This window comes from Papio anubis, chromosome 17 (assembly GCF_008728515.1).
Source record: "Papio anubis isolate 15944 chromosome 17, Panubis1.0, whole genome shotgun sequence".
In the NCBI taxonomy this organism is placed as follows: Eukaryota; Metazoa; Chordata; class Mammalia; order Primates; family Cercopithecidae; genus Papio; species Papio anubis.
In genome coordinates this window covers 17,377,956-17,392,339 of record NC_044992.1, presented here as the reverse complement: position 1 = coordinate 17,392,339, position 14,384 = coordinate 17,377,956, and the positions used below count along the sequence as shown (strand labels likewise).

Genomic DNA, 14,384 nt, shown 5'->3' with positions numbered 1-14,384 from the left:
CAAGGTGAGGCTGCGAAGGCCCCAGGCTAGTTCAGAAGGGTCCCAGGCTAGAGTCCAGTGCTCTGGGACTGCATTTAAGGGGTCCCAGGCTAGCTTACAAAAGATCTCAGTTTAGTTTAGAGTCCCATGGCTAAACTGAAAGGGTCCCAGGCTAGTCCAGAAGTATCTCAGGCCAGCACAGAGGTCCAAGGATAGGACAAAGAGGTTCCAGCTGGTTGGAATAAAATGTTATTGACAGGATGGGGTCTGCAGCTGGGTGTGGGCAACAACCAGAACTCTGTCTTCACTCTCTCACAGGGCAACCTTGGGTGGTTATCTGCCCTCTGAGCCTCTCCTCCAAGTTTTCATCTATAAAAGGGACGGCTGAGGGTTCAACTCAACCCAGGCCCAATGAGCCCAATCCCTACCAGTCATTCCTCATGCTTCCCTCACCCCAACATCTTATACCCCCTGCAGCTAAGCCTGGCCAAGAGCAGCACTGGTGCAGGCCCACAGTAGCTAGAGAGGGAACCTAGCACCATGCCCTCAGGAAATCCCTAGGCAGGCAGGCCAGCAATGGCCCTACCCTGCTGTCAGCTGCCATGGAGTCACAAGACTGGCCAGGTGATGTCCACTTGCTGCATGCTGGTCTGAGCAAGAGTCTGTACACTCTGTAACTCATGGAGGTGGGTTCTGTTGCCATCCCCAAACTACAAGGGAGAAACAGGTTCAGAGAGGGGCAGTGACTTGTCTCAGGCCACACAGCAGGTAAGTATCAAAGCTGAGATTCACACCCAGGGCCTGCCTGTGTGATTTCCTTGCAAATCATCCTTCTCATCCAGCAGGTGACATCATTGTGATGGTTATACTCACATAGCACCTACCATGTGCCCCTCTCTGTTCTAAGCACTTCACGTGTGTTTATATATTTTATCCGCACAATAGCCTATGAAGTAGGTACTATCATTATGCCATTTTTTTTTAACATCAGACAGGGTCTTGCTCTGTTGCCCAGGCTGAAGTGTAAGTGGCACGATCCTGGCTCACTGCATCCTCAAGCTCCTGGGTTCAAGCAATACTCCTGCCTCAACCTCCTGAGTATCTGGGACTACATGTGTGTGCCACTATGCCTGGCTAATTTTAAAATTTTTTGCAGAGAGAAGGTCTGGATACATTTTCCAGGCTGGCCTTGAACTCCTGGGCTCAAGCGATCCTCCCTTCTTGGCCTCCCAAAGTGTTGGGATTACAGGTATGAGCCACTGTGCCTGGTCTTGCGCTGATGTTTTAGCAAGGTTTGAGGGTGACACATCTCATGCCTGAGCATGAAAAGTCAATCATCACACTTACAAACTATACAAGAATAACCCCCATTTGATATGTAAGGCAACTGAAGCCCAGAGAGGTTAAGTAACTTACCCAAGGTCACACAGCTCATATGGCTGAGCTGGGATTTGAACCCTGATTGTCTGAGTCCAGCATCCATGCTCCTGATCACCCCACTAAACTCTCATGCTGTGAGAGGTCAATGCTCTTTTCCAAATTCCCCACATGCCGGTCTTGTCCCACTCTGAGTTCTGGAAGTCCCTCATCCAGTCTGACCTAACTCCTAGCCCCTGCAGTGAAGGCCTGCCCTCCTTTCTTGCTCTGAGCCCAGTAGAAACGCATAGCAGCCCCTGGCCAGCCTCCATGCCTGAGCTTCCCAGCACAGAGATATGACTCCTGGCCTGACCTTTAAGACCCCGACTTGGGCCCCACTGCTGGTGCCACCGTCCCTCGTGTCCCAGCCCCTACCCAGTCCCACTCACTTGAGAAGGTACTTGTTGAAGCGCGGGGAAGGTGCAAAGCCACTGAGGCAGGTGGCCAGCAGCAGCCAGCCCCGCTCAGCATTGTGGGCATTGTGATTGTGCCACACCTGATTGGCCAGCTGTGCCAGGATCTCGTCCCGCAGCTCAGGCACCGCCAGCCCCTTCTGCACAATGTAGTTCCCAAAGATGTTCTCCCGGGCACCATGCAGGTGGGGGTCACCCATGAAGCGCAGGATCTGGGCCACGAACAGAATTTCCTGGGCGTCTTAGAAAGTTGTTCCTTCCAGTCCCCACCCCACAACATGCATCCCTCTCATGTCCCTCCCATGTGTGCCTCTGCCCATATAAATGTCCCTCATATTACAATATAACTGCCAAATATATATATATATATATATGTATATATATATGGAGTACTTTTTGAAGATGAGGTCTCTGTCACCCAGACTGGAGTGCAGTGGCGGGATCTCAGCTCACTACAGCCTCAACTTCCCCGGGCTCAAGTGATCCTCCCGCCTCAGCCCCTCAAGTAGCTAGGATTACAGGTGCATGCAGCCACACCCAGCTAATTTTTGTATTTTTAGTAGAGACAGCGTTTCACCATGTTGCCCAGGCTGGTCTCAAACTCCTGGACTCAAGGGATCTGCCTGCCTTGGCCTCCCAAAGTGCTGGGATTACAAGTGTGCGCCACCGTGCCCAGCATACAACTGCCGTATTCTATGCTGAATGACCAGGCAGTTTACCTAAACTATGGGAAAATTAAAGATCCAAAGTATGTCATCTTTCCTGTTCATGAACCTTCTAGAACTCCCCATGCAGCCCCAGCCCCCTCCCTGCGCTGCTGGCCTCCAGCCAGCCCCCACCTCCTGCTCTATCTAGGCCACACAGTGTTCTTTTTAACATTCAGATATGACCACATCCCTCTCACAGAAGCACCTGCCTTGGCTCCCTAGGTCCCTTGGGATGAAATCTAAGCTCTGGGTCTGTAATCAAGGCCTCACTGGCCAGTCTCACCCTTGCCCTCCTGACTCCGTTCTGACCATACCAATTTCCTCTTCTCTGTGTACTTTCTCCACTCTCCCTGCCTGGCAAATTCCCCTCCAGCTCAAATGCCTTCTCCTCCAGGAAGCCCTCTCTGGCCCTGCCCAGGGCTGAATTAGTGGCCCCATCAGACTCCCAAGCCTTGGTGCTTCCCTCTGTCCATACTGGTGGTCACTGGCTGGGTCAACTCTGCCTCCCCCTTCAAACTGAGAAGTCCTTAAGGAGAAGACCTGGGTCTCTTCTTGGTGTCCCTGAGAGGCTCCAAGGTTTTTTTTTTTTTTTTTTTTTTTTTTGTTGCCAGGAAGATGGCTGGGAGAAGAAAAGTCACCAGTCCTCAGAGAGGAAGCCAGATCTCCCCCTCTGACATAAAAGTCCCTCCTTTGGGGAAGAGGTGTGGGGCTCATGGATTGGGCTTGCGGGGGGCTGGGAAGACTGGGAGCCTCATGGCCCAGCTTCAGGGCCAGGGGCTATGAATTAGAAGGTGGGCTGGGGCAGACCCCATACCAGCTTGAAGACGCTCACGGCTTCTGCATGGTGCTCGGCGGGCAGCTGCGTGAGGGGTGTCCTCAGGGGCACTGTCAGCATCCCAAAGGCAGGTTCCTAGGGCACAGGGCAGGCACATGAGCAGACAGAGCCGGGACTGACAGGCACATCTGGACCCACTGCTCCGTGCCATGTGGGACTCCAAGGCCTATGAGGCAGGGGCTTCGGTCCTCAGTGTATGGATGGGGAAACTGAGGGCTGGTGAGGGGCCACCACAGTGGCCTTCAGCAAGTCGGTGGTAGGGACAGGATAAACCCTCATCTGGAGGGGAGGAAGTCAGAGCTGGGCTGACATGCTATGGCTCCACCAGTTGTTCAATTTCTGAAATATTTCCAAACTGGTTGGTGGTAAACAGCCCTGCCCGAGCCCTGAGGGCTCTCCACTGCTATCCAGACCCCAGGGATCTCCCAGATTCCCTATGATGCAGCAACTAAAAGGTTCAAACCCAACACCACAGGGCGCAGCCAGGAGCTTGCCCCAGGGCAAGGACAATGTCCATTCGAATTGGTCAGCGTCTATCAGCCAGGGCACCTTGGACCTCAGCTAGCCCTTACCTTGAAGTGGCACCGGACAAACTTGGCCATAGGATAGTTGTTGATGTCCAGGGGCAGTGTGACACGGGGCTCAGCCTGGAGCCGAGGAGTCCGCACAGGGGCCACCTGAGGCACCTGGGCCAGCCTGAGGCCTGTGGAGAGAGGAGGGAATGCGGTGCCTGCTCTGATCTGCCTGTGCCCCCCCCCCGCCTGGCGCTGACCCACCTGCCACTGCTTGCAAGAGCCCAGCCAGCTCAGCCGGTACCTCCAGGTGCCCCACAGCCACTACCTCCCGCTTGCTCAGCTCCTGGAGGGACAGTGCATGGGGCAGACAGGCCTGCCACATTCCCACCTGCCAGCCTCCCTCCTTGACCCTGCTGCCACCCAGACCCACACCCACCTCCTGCTCCCGCAGCCACGTCCCCTCCACCTGGCACCTCCACTCTGCCCTCAGCTTCAGGAGAGCAGATGTCAAGGTGGGGAGCTGCAGGCAGAGGTGACGATGGGCACCCAGGCAGGCCACGCCAGCTTACGCAAGGTGGCCACACTCAAGCAAGGGGGACAGCTTGCCTGTTGTGTGGAGGTGACTGCCCCCCTCCACACGTGGGGCAGGAGGCTGAGGCTGACCAGAGAAACAGGGAGGGGAAAGGAGAGAGAGCAAGACAGAGACAGAGGCAAAAGGCGGAGGCGGGAAAACGCTGGGGAAAGAGACACACAAGGAGAATTTCTGGGAGGTGGCTGAGCACTGCATCATGGGAAGCCCTCCTCTGCAGCGCCACAAAACCTTCAGTAAAGGCTACCTACTGCTTCACTGCTTTGGGAACTGCATTTATCTTTCTGGTTGCTGGTTTACATGACAGTGGGTCAAGACACGAAGCTAAGAGCAAAACCATACCCAGTGACGTTCAGGTCGCCAATTTCTAATGGTCCTCAATTCCTGAAGACCCCACTGTGAACCCAGCACCAGCCCAAATCCTTCAATGCAACATCTCGTTTAACCCTCTCCAGAATCCCAAGGGGTAGATGGGAAAATTGAGGATAGACAATGGCCAAGGTTACAGAGCTAGTGGGTGGCAGAGGCAGAATTTGAACCCAAGACGGCCTGAGGTCAATGGTCTCTTGGGTGCTAAGCGCCTTTTCCCCTTCTCTGCTGTCCCCTTGGACCCAGATAAGGTAGAGCCTATACCTTGAGATAGCGTCGGCGGCTCATGTATGCGTGTACCAGGGACCGGAACTTCACCAGACTCCTCCTCATCTGCTGATAGCGTTGCCTGGGTTGGGGGAGTGGGGAGGTCAGGGATTGGGGCCACAGGGTGACAGGGTGATCAAGGGGCAGAGAGGCCCTTGCCAGCCTGGCCTGGGAGCCAGTGCCCACATCTCACCCTTGGGGTCCTTTGGCACAAAGGGAAACTGGAGCTCAGAGAGGGGCAGTGACTTGGCCAAGGTCACACAGCAAATTAAGTAGCAAGGCCTGGATTAAACGTGCCTGAATAATTTATTTCCCAACAGCTTATAATCTCAGGGTCCCTGAAATGCAGGGTAAGGTCCCTCTTGGCTGAATGGATTCCCACCCACCAGTTACAAAGACCTGGGGTTGGCTGGGAAGGACATTCAAAAGCAGAGACGCAGAGAATCTGATCATCCTCCTACAGAGGCCTCCACCCTCAGCTTGCATGCTTCCAGGGATAGGGAGCTCACCACCCAAGGTCAGGCGTGGCCTCTCCTGAGCCTGACCATAGGTCTCCTAGGAATCCTGCCTTTTCTGTGCCTCACCTGGCAAGGTAGCCACGAGCCCGGCTTTGCAGCAGGATGATCTTGTGGCGCAGAGAGCGGAATCGCCGCTTAATGAAGAAGCCACGGAGGCAGCGCTGCAGCGTGAGGGCTGCCAGATTCAGGACATGCTCTCGCATACTCTCCAGCAGCTGGTATAGGTGTTCCTTAAGGAACAGCTGAGGGCAGGAGGAAGGCACTGAGGCAGATAGGAGCCAGGAGGCTGGACTAAGGGCCCCTCCCTCTCTAGAAGTCCGTGGAGACAGAATAGGCAGGGCAGCCTCCTAGAGCGGGGCTGGAGGATGGGGTGGATTTGGAGAGGTTGAAGGATGCTGGTGAATCAGGTAGTTAGCATTCCATGTCCCAAGCTCATCTGGGTTGCTCCTGGGACGGCAGTCTCTAGCTTGGACATTTCTGACTCAGTAGTTGTGGAGCCCCCGAACTTGGGGTCTCCAAGGGCTGACTGTGGGGCGGGACTCACCTTGCTGACCCCAACACGGTACATGTTTGGCATGACTTTGCACAGGCGACTCAGCACTGACACACACATGTCCCCATTAGCCGGCAGGTCATGCTTGAGGGCCACTAGACAGCAGTACCTGGCAGGGGGCCCAAACTCAGTCTGAGGCTATGAGACCTACCTGGGGTGCCTGCTAGACCATGGGGTTACTGCCCCCAGCCCCGTGTCCAAAAGGCCTAGTCCCAGTGGTGGCTCCACGAATAGTTTGTTGTAATCTGAAAAAAGGCACTCCATCCTCAAGACTCTTTACTTCTGGGTGTCAGACAATTGTTATAATAGATGATTTCAGTAGAACAGGACACTTGACTGCCACCTGCTGGAAACTTGTCATTGTAACTACTAAAATCATTCTAATCAACACGGAGGGTTGATTATACATATTATATGTTATACAACATATAATATAACTACAAAAAAGGCAATACAATAAATGTATCTACCACATAACAGCTAGCATGTGGCAGCCTTGTGAAGTATACAACCTGAGCAACTGTGCATTGTAAGCCCTGTACTGCCTGGGTTGTGTATTCCTGGGGCCATGGGGACTTGGGCAGGGATTTGTAGAGCTCAGGAACTACCCTAACCAAGATACCTGTCGATGAACCCCTGGAAAGGCAGACGCACTGGAAATCCCTCCTTGCGGATCCTCACGGTCTCCAGCACCCCTGAATAGCGTAACTGTGCCATTACCACATCTGGCTCAAAGAGATTTGGCTCCTGTAGGGATGCACAGAGAGGGAGTCTGCACATTGGCTCAGCCATGTGCAAAGGGCACAGTCATGGTGAATAGTCCCAATGCTAGGCTGGGCAGATGCACGTCCAGAGAGGCCAAGCCACTTGCCCAAGGTCGCACAGCATGGGCAGGAGGATTTGGCTCTCTCAGAGGCCTCAGCTCTCACTCACCTTCTTGTGGTTGGGCTTCAGGCAACGCATGAACAAGGGGTTACACCTGGTAGCGGCAGGAAGAGGACAGCGTGAGGCCTCAGAAAAAGAAGGCGCTCACCCTCTGAGGGTCATGAGGTGGGTTAAGGATGAGACTGGGTGCTCCGCCCACCTGCCCCCCACCCCACCTCTCCATCTTTTCCACCAGATCCAGGAGTGACTGCTGGAACTTGGCAGCCACGGTGTGTGCCTTGTAGAGCCGAGTGACGGAGCTGCTCTTGCCCAGGCGCTGAGGGGCAGCCTGTGGGGCATGGCTGGAGAAGAGGTGTGCCACCACCTGGGCAGGGGTCAGGGCAGGGAAAACAGGCAGGGGCCGGGAGACCGAAATGAGGAGGAACAGAGAGCAGGAGTCAAATCTCTGGACCAGGGGGATCTGAAGACTAACTGGACCCCTGTTCTCTCTGCAAGGCCTCTGTCATCCTAACTTACATGCTTCTCAAAACAGGTAGGGCTCAGCACCTTCCAAGGGATCCATCCCATAACTGGCTTTTTCCCCTTCAGTCTAAGGAACACACAGTCACTGACTGTGTGCCTGGCCCCAAGGTGGCCTGTTAGACACATGGTTGTGAACTCTGGCTATGACCTCATGAGGAGGGTGCCCAGTGGACAGGAGGAAGGGGAGGGCCAGATAGGGGAGGTGATGTTACCAGGCCTGTGCTCTGTCATAGGGCCATCTGCTGGCCGTAGTGTAGCTGGGATGCAGGGCCTCCCTAACCCTTCAAGGAACCCAAAGTTGATACCCCAAGCTCTCCCCCGGGGCCTTATGGGTGGGGTGGGGGAAACTGAGAACACCAGGAGGTGGGATTGGGGGAACAGGTCTGGCAAGAAGCCTGGAGAGAATGGGCCAGGGGATGGGGTGGGGCCGGAGTGGGGTAAGTACAGGGCAAGGTCATAGCTGGTGGGGTACAGGGTTAGAATTGTGAGTGGGGCCGGGGTCTAGCCACTGGGGCTGTCAGGAGCCAGATGGCAGGATCAGGATGAGGAGCCAAGCTAGGCGGGAACAGGCCAGGGACAGGGTGTCCAGGCCACCCTTGTCTTTGGCCAAAGCTAAGTGGAGCCAGGACATGGCAACATGGTCTAAGGCCTGAAGGCGGGTTGGGTGTGGGGGTGGGGCCATGCGTGGGGGCAGGGCCAGAGCGGTGGGAGGCGAGGCTCACCCGTGTCCGGCTCCGTACGAACAGGTCCAGCACGTCCTGGCGCACTTGGTCGTGGTTCTTGTCCAGGAACTTGTGCACCTGCAAAGGGGAACAATGGCCCGGGTAATCCTGGCCTCTGTCTCTCTGTCTACCCTAGGAGGGACTGGATCCTCCTCACCTCTATGGTCCCTACCTCTCCAGCTCCCACCATTCTCCCTATTCCTGGGGGAGGGGAGCATTCACCATGGCTTCACATGACCAGCCTGGGTCTTGGCCTCACCCTCAGTGAAGGACATTGTCCTGCACCCATTCTACAGATGAGAAAAGTAAGGCCTGGATGGGGACAGAGGCATGGAATCCCAGCCTGAGACACCTCCAGGGCAGGAATGTACCTCAGATAATAGTGATGAGGGTGACCACAGTGAAGTCACTATTGATGAGCTACTCTTTATCAAACCCACCCTATATTTCTCACACCCACCCCATGAGTTGGGCACTATTATTATCCCCATTTTCCAAGTGAGAGAACTGAAGCTCAGACTAGCTGAGCAATTTGCTCAAGGTCACAGAGCTTGGGCACAGCAGAGTCAGAATTGGACCTGGGTGTGAATGTCTGGGGCCAGTGTTGTGCTTCTGTGTCTCCAACAGCTAGCAGCACTGCAGCACCAGCGGCCAGGCCGACTGTCTTGGGGCTCACCTGGTAGGTGACCTTGCCTGCATAGTGCTTGATGGTGAACTCAGGCAGCGGCATCTTGGGTTTGGAATAGAGCGGGTTGGCGCCATGATGGTAGTGGCACTTCTGTAGGAAGGTGTGGTCTGTAGCCTGGGGGCAATTTAGGGATCAGTGGGTGGGCAGGGGGCCTGGACACCCTGTTCTTGGCCTGGTAGCAACCTCACTATCCCCGACTGCTCCTAATTGAGCACCAGAGAGGAACAACTCACAGCTTCCCATGGCTACCCTTCTCCCTGGGTCGGAAGGCAAGTGCCTTAGCCAGGCACTGGAGGCCTAAGTGGTGCCTTGAAGATAGGTGTGGCTGAGTGAGCTCCTAACTGCCTCCCCTCCAGGCCAACTGCCTTTGCACTCTATTGATCTCACTGCCATTCCACCCTTGTGTTTTGCAATCAGGATTTGAGGTCCAATCCCAAGGTTACCTACTCTAGGAAACCTTCTGTGACTTTCCAGGCTGGTGCAGCCTCTCTTCTGAACACACATAGCTGCCCATCTACCCCAGGATGTGAATAGTAGGTCGGGTGTCCCAACCCCCCACTGCCTTCCTCAGGCCAGAGCAGAGAGGAATGAAGGAGTGGGATGAAGACACGAGGGTGGGATGAGGACACGAGGCTGAGAGATCTGTGACCTGACTAGGCTCACACAGTGCCTGCAGCTCACCTGGGGAAAGCAACACTGGTCGTCGAGGATTCGCAGGATGCCATAAGGTTTCAGTGAGATGAGGTTGATGCAGGGCTGGTTGTCAGCAAAGGTGATCTCCTGCCAGTCGATCTGCTCACGGATATACTCCTCCTGCAGGCAGTGGGCAGCAGGAGCTCAACCTCCCATCCCTGTCCAGGGCCCACCCACCCTACCCACCCTCCCTCCCAGGCTGAATCTGAAGGAGCCTGACCAGCAGCACCTCTGCTTGCATACCTCCCAGAACAGGGAACTCACCCCCTAATAAGGCAGCATGAGCCAACTCAGGGTCCTGCTGCTCCCTCTGCCTGGGACAGCCCAGTAGAGGACAAGGACCCCCCAAGGGGACTCCTCTCTGAGCACAGCACCTCAGCACCTTTCCCTCCAGAACAGAGACCTTCCCATGGGCTGGTCCCCAGCTTAGAATGCCTTTTCCTCCACTGTCTACTGATGTCAGAATTGCCCTTAAACAACCAGTATATCCTCATCTGTCTCCACGGAGGTCCACTGGCCAGTGAAGACAGGGACAGGAGTATTAATGGGGCCCACACACCTGCTCCTCCTGGAAGACGATCTTGTTGAAAAGGTACTGAAGGTTCTCGTTTGCGTAGTTAATACACAGCTGCTCAAAGCTGTTGAAGCTCAGGTCCTGCCAGGTGGATGGGGAGGCTGGGACTGGTCCTTCCTTGGCCACCAGCCTGTTTGCCCTGCCTTCCCTGGTGGCAACTTCAAAAAGCTGGAGCTCAACCACAGACCCTCAGCTCAGAACCCTCCACGGCTCCTGCTGCACCCAGGACAGAACCTGACAGGCAGTGGCTGATGGCCAAGGCTCCGGGGCCTTCTGCCTGGGTTCAAATTCTGGCTCGGTCACTTTTTAGCTACATTACCTTGAATAACAGCCCCATGCCTCAGTTTTCTCATCTGTAAAATGAGGATACTGACAGTACCTGCCTCACAGGGTTACTGTAAGGATGAAGTGAATTAACGAAGTGCTTTGAACAGCCCCTGGCACATAACAGGTGCCAAGTGAGTGCCTGTGATGGCCGCATCGTGCTCTTGCCCTGTCCCTCGCCACTTCCTTTGCTGTGCACTGGCACAGCATTCACCCCTCCCCCACACACAAAGTCCAGCCCCACCACCCCTCCCAGCCTTTGCATATTCTGTTCCCTGCACCTACAGTGCCTTTGCTGGGTCTCAGGAGTGTCTTGTCCTCATCCAGGAAGCCTTCCCCATTCCTGCCCAGGTGAACTAAAGGTGCCCACTGGAGCATATGGGCTTGTCAGAGTCTGCCCCCACCCCCACCCAGCCTCACCTGGAAGCTCCCCAAGCTCCCCTGGCTGGTCCTTTCTGGGCAGCTGGTATTGCCCAGCACAGAGCCTGGCCCGGAGGCCTTGGGAGTACTTGTGGTGAGTAAAGAAAATGAAACGAGACAAGGGAGATGGTGACAGGGAGGGGTTCATGAAGGGAGGATGGCACCTGCTGCAGGCACAGAAAGGGATGGGAAGGGCAGCCCGAGACACCTGAGGGAGGTGAGACCTTGCCTATGTCCCCCGCCCCTCAGCCTCCAACACGGCCCCACCTCGAAACCATAGATGTCCAGGATGGCAATGGACAGTGTGTCCTGCCGTGGGGACACCAGTGCGTTGACCCTGGTGATGAGCCAGCTGAACAGCAGTGCATACAAGACCTTGGCGATGGCGTCCCTGAAGCAGAGGTGGTGCTGGTGTGAGCAGGACACTGTGTGGGGTGCTGGGCCTCGGGGCTCAGGCAGGGCAGGGCGCGGCCTCACCTGGCATCCACAGCGCTCTCCACAGTTAGGGGCGTGAAGATCTTCTCTCGCATTGTCTCCTAAGGAGGGGCACAGCCCTTGAGTGACAGTAGGCTGGCCACTGCCTCCAGAAAGCCCCCAGGGGACTAGGGGAGTGGGAGCATGGGGAAGGGAGGCTGGAGGGATATAGTGACTGTGCACACAGAGACTAGGCAGGACCACCCCCGCCCCCACCCCAACTCTGCCTGGCAATGCTGGTAGTGGTGGGGACTGCAGGTCTAATGGGGGAGACAGAGGCATCAGCAGATACAATGAGATCAACTCTGGGAAGGGGGAATGGGCCTAGGACTGAAAGACCAGATGATGCACTGACCCGGCCAAAGATTAGGGAAGGCTTCTTAGAGGAGGGGATACCTGGATAGGCTCTTAAAGGATGAGTAGGTGTGAAAAGAGGAAGAGCATTCCAGGTAGAGGAAACAGCCTATGCAACAGTCTGAGATTAGAATCTGAAATGTCTTTGGGGTCTGAAATTACTCCCCTCCATGCCTGACCCAGGGACAGAGAGAGCAGGAGAGAGGGAAAGGCTGCCCACGAAGGATCAGCACAAGGCAGCTCTGTCCAGGCCCTGGTAGAAAGCTTTGTTTGAAGGCCAGATGCCCACAGACTCACGGTCACTTTGAAGGTGATGGCCTTCTGCAGACCCTCAGGGGAGATCTGCAGCAGCTCTGCCACGGCCTGGATCTCCCGGGCACTCACCACTGAGGCCACCTCCTGTGCATCCATCTATGCAAAATACCAACAGGAATGTGCTTTGAACTAGATAAGCTGAATTTAAAGTTCATATGAAAAACAGGGCCAGGCACTATGGCTCACGCCAGTAATACCAGCACTTTGGGAGGCCGAGGCGGGTGGATTAGCTGAGGCCAGGAGTTCGAGACCAGCCTGACCAACATGGAGAAACCCCATCTTTACTAAAAATACAAAACTAGCCAGGCATAGTGGCACATGCTTGTAATCCCAGCTACTCGGGAGGCTGAGACAGGAGAATCGCTTGACCTGGGAGGTGGAGGTTGCAGTGAGCCGAAATCGCGCCATTGCACTCTAGCCTGGGCAACAAGAGCGAAATTCTGTCTCAAAAAAAAAAAAAAAAAAAAAGCCACACACGGTGGTGGGTGCCTGTAATCCCAGCTACTTGGGAGGCTGAGGCAGGAGAATTATTTGAACCCAGGAGGCGAAGATTACAGTGAGCTGAGGCCATGCCATTGCACTCCAGCCTGGGTGACAAGAGTGAAACTCCGTCTCAAAAAAATTAAAAAATAAAAAACAGAAACAGGCTGGGCACGATGGCTCATGTCTGTAATCCCAGCACTTTGGGAGGCTGAGGTGGGAGGATCGAATGAGGCAGGGGGTTCAAGACCAGCCTGGCAACATAGTGAGACCCTGTCTAAAAAATGTGCTGGGTATGGTGGCCTAAACCTGTAGCCCCAGTTACTCAGGAGGCTGAAGCAGGAGGATCGCTTGGGCCTAGGAGGTTGAGGCTGCAGTGAGCTATGACAGTGCCACTGTACTCCAGCCTGGGCCATAGAGTGAGACCCTGTCTCAAAAAATAAAAAGAAAAAAAAAAAGCCGATTAAAAGAAAAAAAACAGTGTAGTTATAGACACAGTACATAAATAGATTAACAAAGCACAAAAGAAAGTCTGGAATTAGATATAAATGTATGTATAAACTTAGCACATGATAAAGATGTATTTTTCTTTCTTTTTTACAAATAATTTTTTTTTGTAGAGATGGGGCCTTGCTATGTTGCCTAGGCTGGTCTCGAGCTCCTGGGCTCAAGTAATCCACCTGCCTTGGCCTCCCAAAATGTTGGGATTACAGACACGAGCCACCATACTCGGCTAATGAAGATGTATTTTTCAAATCAAGAGATTAGGACAATTGAGTAAACATCTGGAAAAAAAAGTTGGATTCCTACGTCACACCTTACTAGGATAAATTTGGATGGATCAAAGATTTAAATGTTTTTTAAAACTCATAAAATCCATAAAAGGTCTTAGAAAAAGTTATGGAAAAAGGCTGTTACAATTTTAGGAAGTTTCTCTAAAAATGAAAAGAAGTTTAAAATTTCAAATGAAAAATTTAAATATACTAGAAAAGATTGATAAATGAACTACCTAAAAATAATTTTAAAACAATTTGCATAAAAAACCCAACAGGCCGGGCTTGGTGACTCACGGCTGTAATCCTAGCACTTTGGGAGGCCGAGGTGGGCGGATCACAAGGTCAAGAGATCAAGACCATCCTGGCCAACATGGTGAAACCTCATCTTTACTAAAAATACAAAAATTAGCTGGGTGTGGTGGCACACACCTGTAGTCCCAGCTACTCAGGAGGTCGAGGTAGGAGAATCGCTTGAACCTGGGAGGCGGAGGTTGCAGTGAGCTGAGATCGCGCCACTGCACTCCAGTCTGGCGACAGAGCGAGAATCCATCTCAAATAAAAAATAAATACATAAAAATCAACAAAATAAAATAAAATAAACACCAAAGGGCTGGGCGCAGTGGCTCACGCCTATAATCCCAGCATTTTGGGAGGCCGAGGTGAGTGGATCGTTTCAGGTCAGGAGTTCAAGACCAGCCTGGCCAACATGGTGAAACCCTGTCTCTACTAAAAATACAAAAATTAGTGGGGTGGTAGTGACACGTGCCTATAATCCCAGCTAGTCGGGAGGCTGAGGCAGGAGAATCACTTGAGCCTGGGAGGCAGAGGTTGCAGTGAATCAACAGGAGTGAGCCAAGACTGCGCTATTGCACTCCAGCCTGGGCGACAGAGTGAGACTCCTCCCCACCAAAAAAAACAAAAAACAAACAAAAAACAAAAACAAAAACAAACCACCAAAAAACATTGTAAACAAAGTTAAAACATAAATGACAAACT

General features: G+C 53.7%; 1 protein-coding gene and 1 non-coding gene across 10 annotated transcripts in view; both read right to left on the bottom strand.

The window, feature by feature from the left end:
- Nucleotides 1-14,384, bottom strand: part of MYO15A (myosin XVA) — a 65,417-nt gene that overhangs the window by 33,797 nt on the left and 17,236 nt on the right. For all 9 annotated transcript variants that reach the window (XM_031657398.1, XM_031657397.1, XM_031657396.1 and 6 more), the window contains 17 exons: nt 12,115-12,228; nt 11,467-11,525; nt 11,257-11,380; nt 10,231-10,326; nt 9,660-9,791; nt 8,967-9,092; nt 8,291-8,368; nt 7,262-7,410; nt 7,095-7,140; nt 6,784-6,908; nt 6,153-6,270; nt 5,675-5,850; nt 5,088-5,172; nt 4,127-4,208; nt 3,923-4,053; nt 3,330-3,425; nt 1,785-2,020 (listed from right to left, as the gene is read on the bottom strand). In XM_031657398.1, the coding sequence (XP_031513258.1) occupies nt 1,785-2,020; nt 3,330-3,425; nt 3,923-4,053; nt 4,127-4,208; nt 5,088-5,172; nt 5,675-5,850; nt 6,153-6,270; nt 6,784-6,908; nt 7,095-7,140; nt 7,262-7,410; nt 8,291-8,368; nt 8,967-9,092; nt 9,660-9,791; nt 10,231-10,326; nt 11,257-11,380; nt 11,467-11,525; nt 12,115-12,228 (1,973 nt within the window). The remainder of the gene's footprint in view (nt 1-1,784; nt 2,021-3,329; nt 3,426-3,922; nt 4,054-4,126; nt 4,209-5,087; nt 5,173-5,674; nt 5,851-6,152; nt 6,271-6,783; nt 6,909-7,094; nt 7,141-7,261; nt 7,411-8,290; nt 8,369-8,966; nt 9,093-9,659; nt 9,792-10,230; nt 10,327-11,256; nt 11,381-11,466; nt 11,526-12,114; nt 12,229-14,384) is intronic.
- LOC116271171 lies at nt 1,238-1,341 on the bottom strand. Its single transcript, XR_004179605.1, has one exon. It is a non-coding gene; the product is annotated as a small nucleolar RNA U13 (small nucleolar RNA).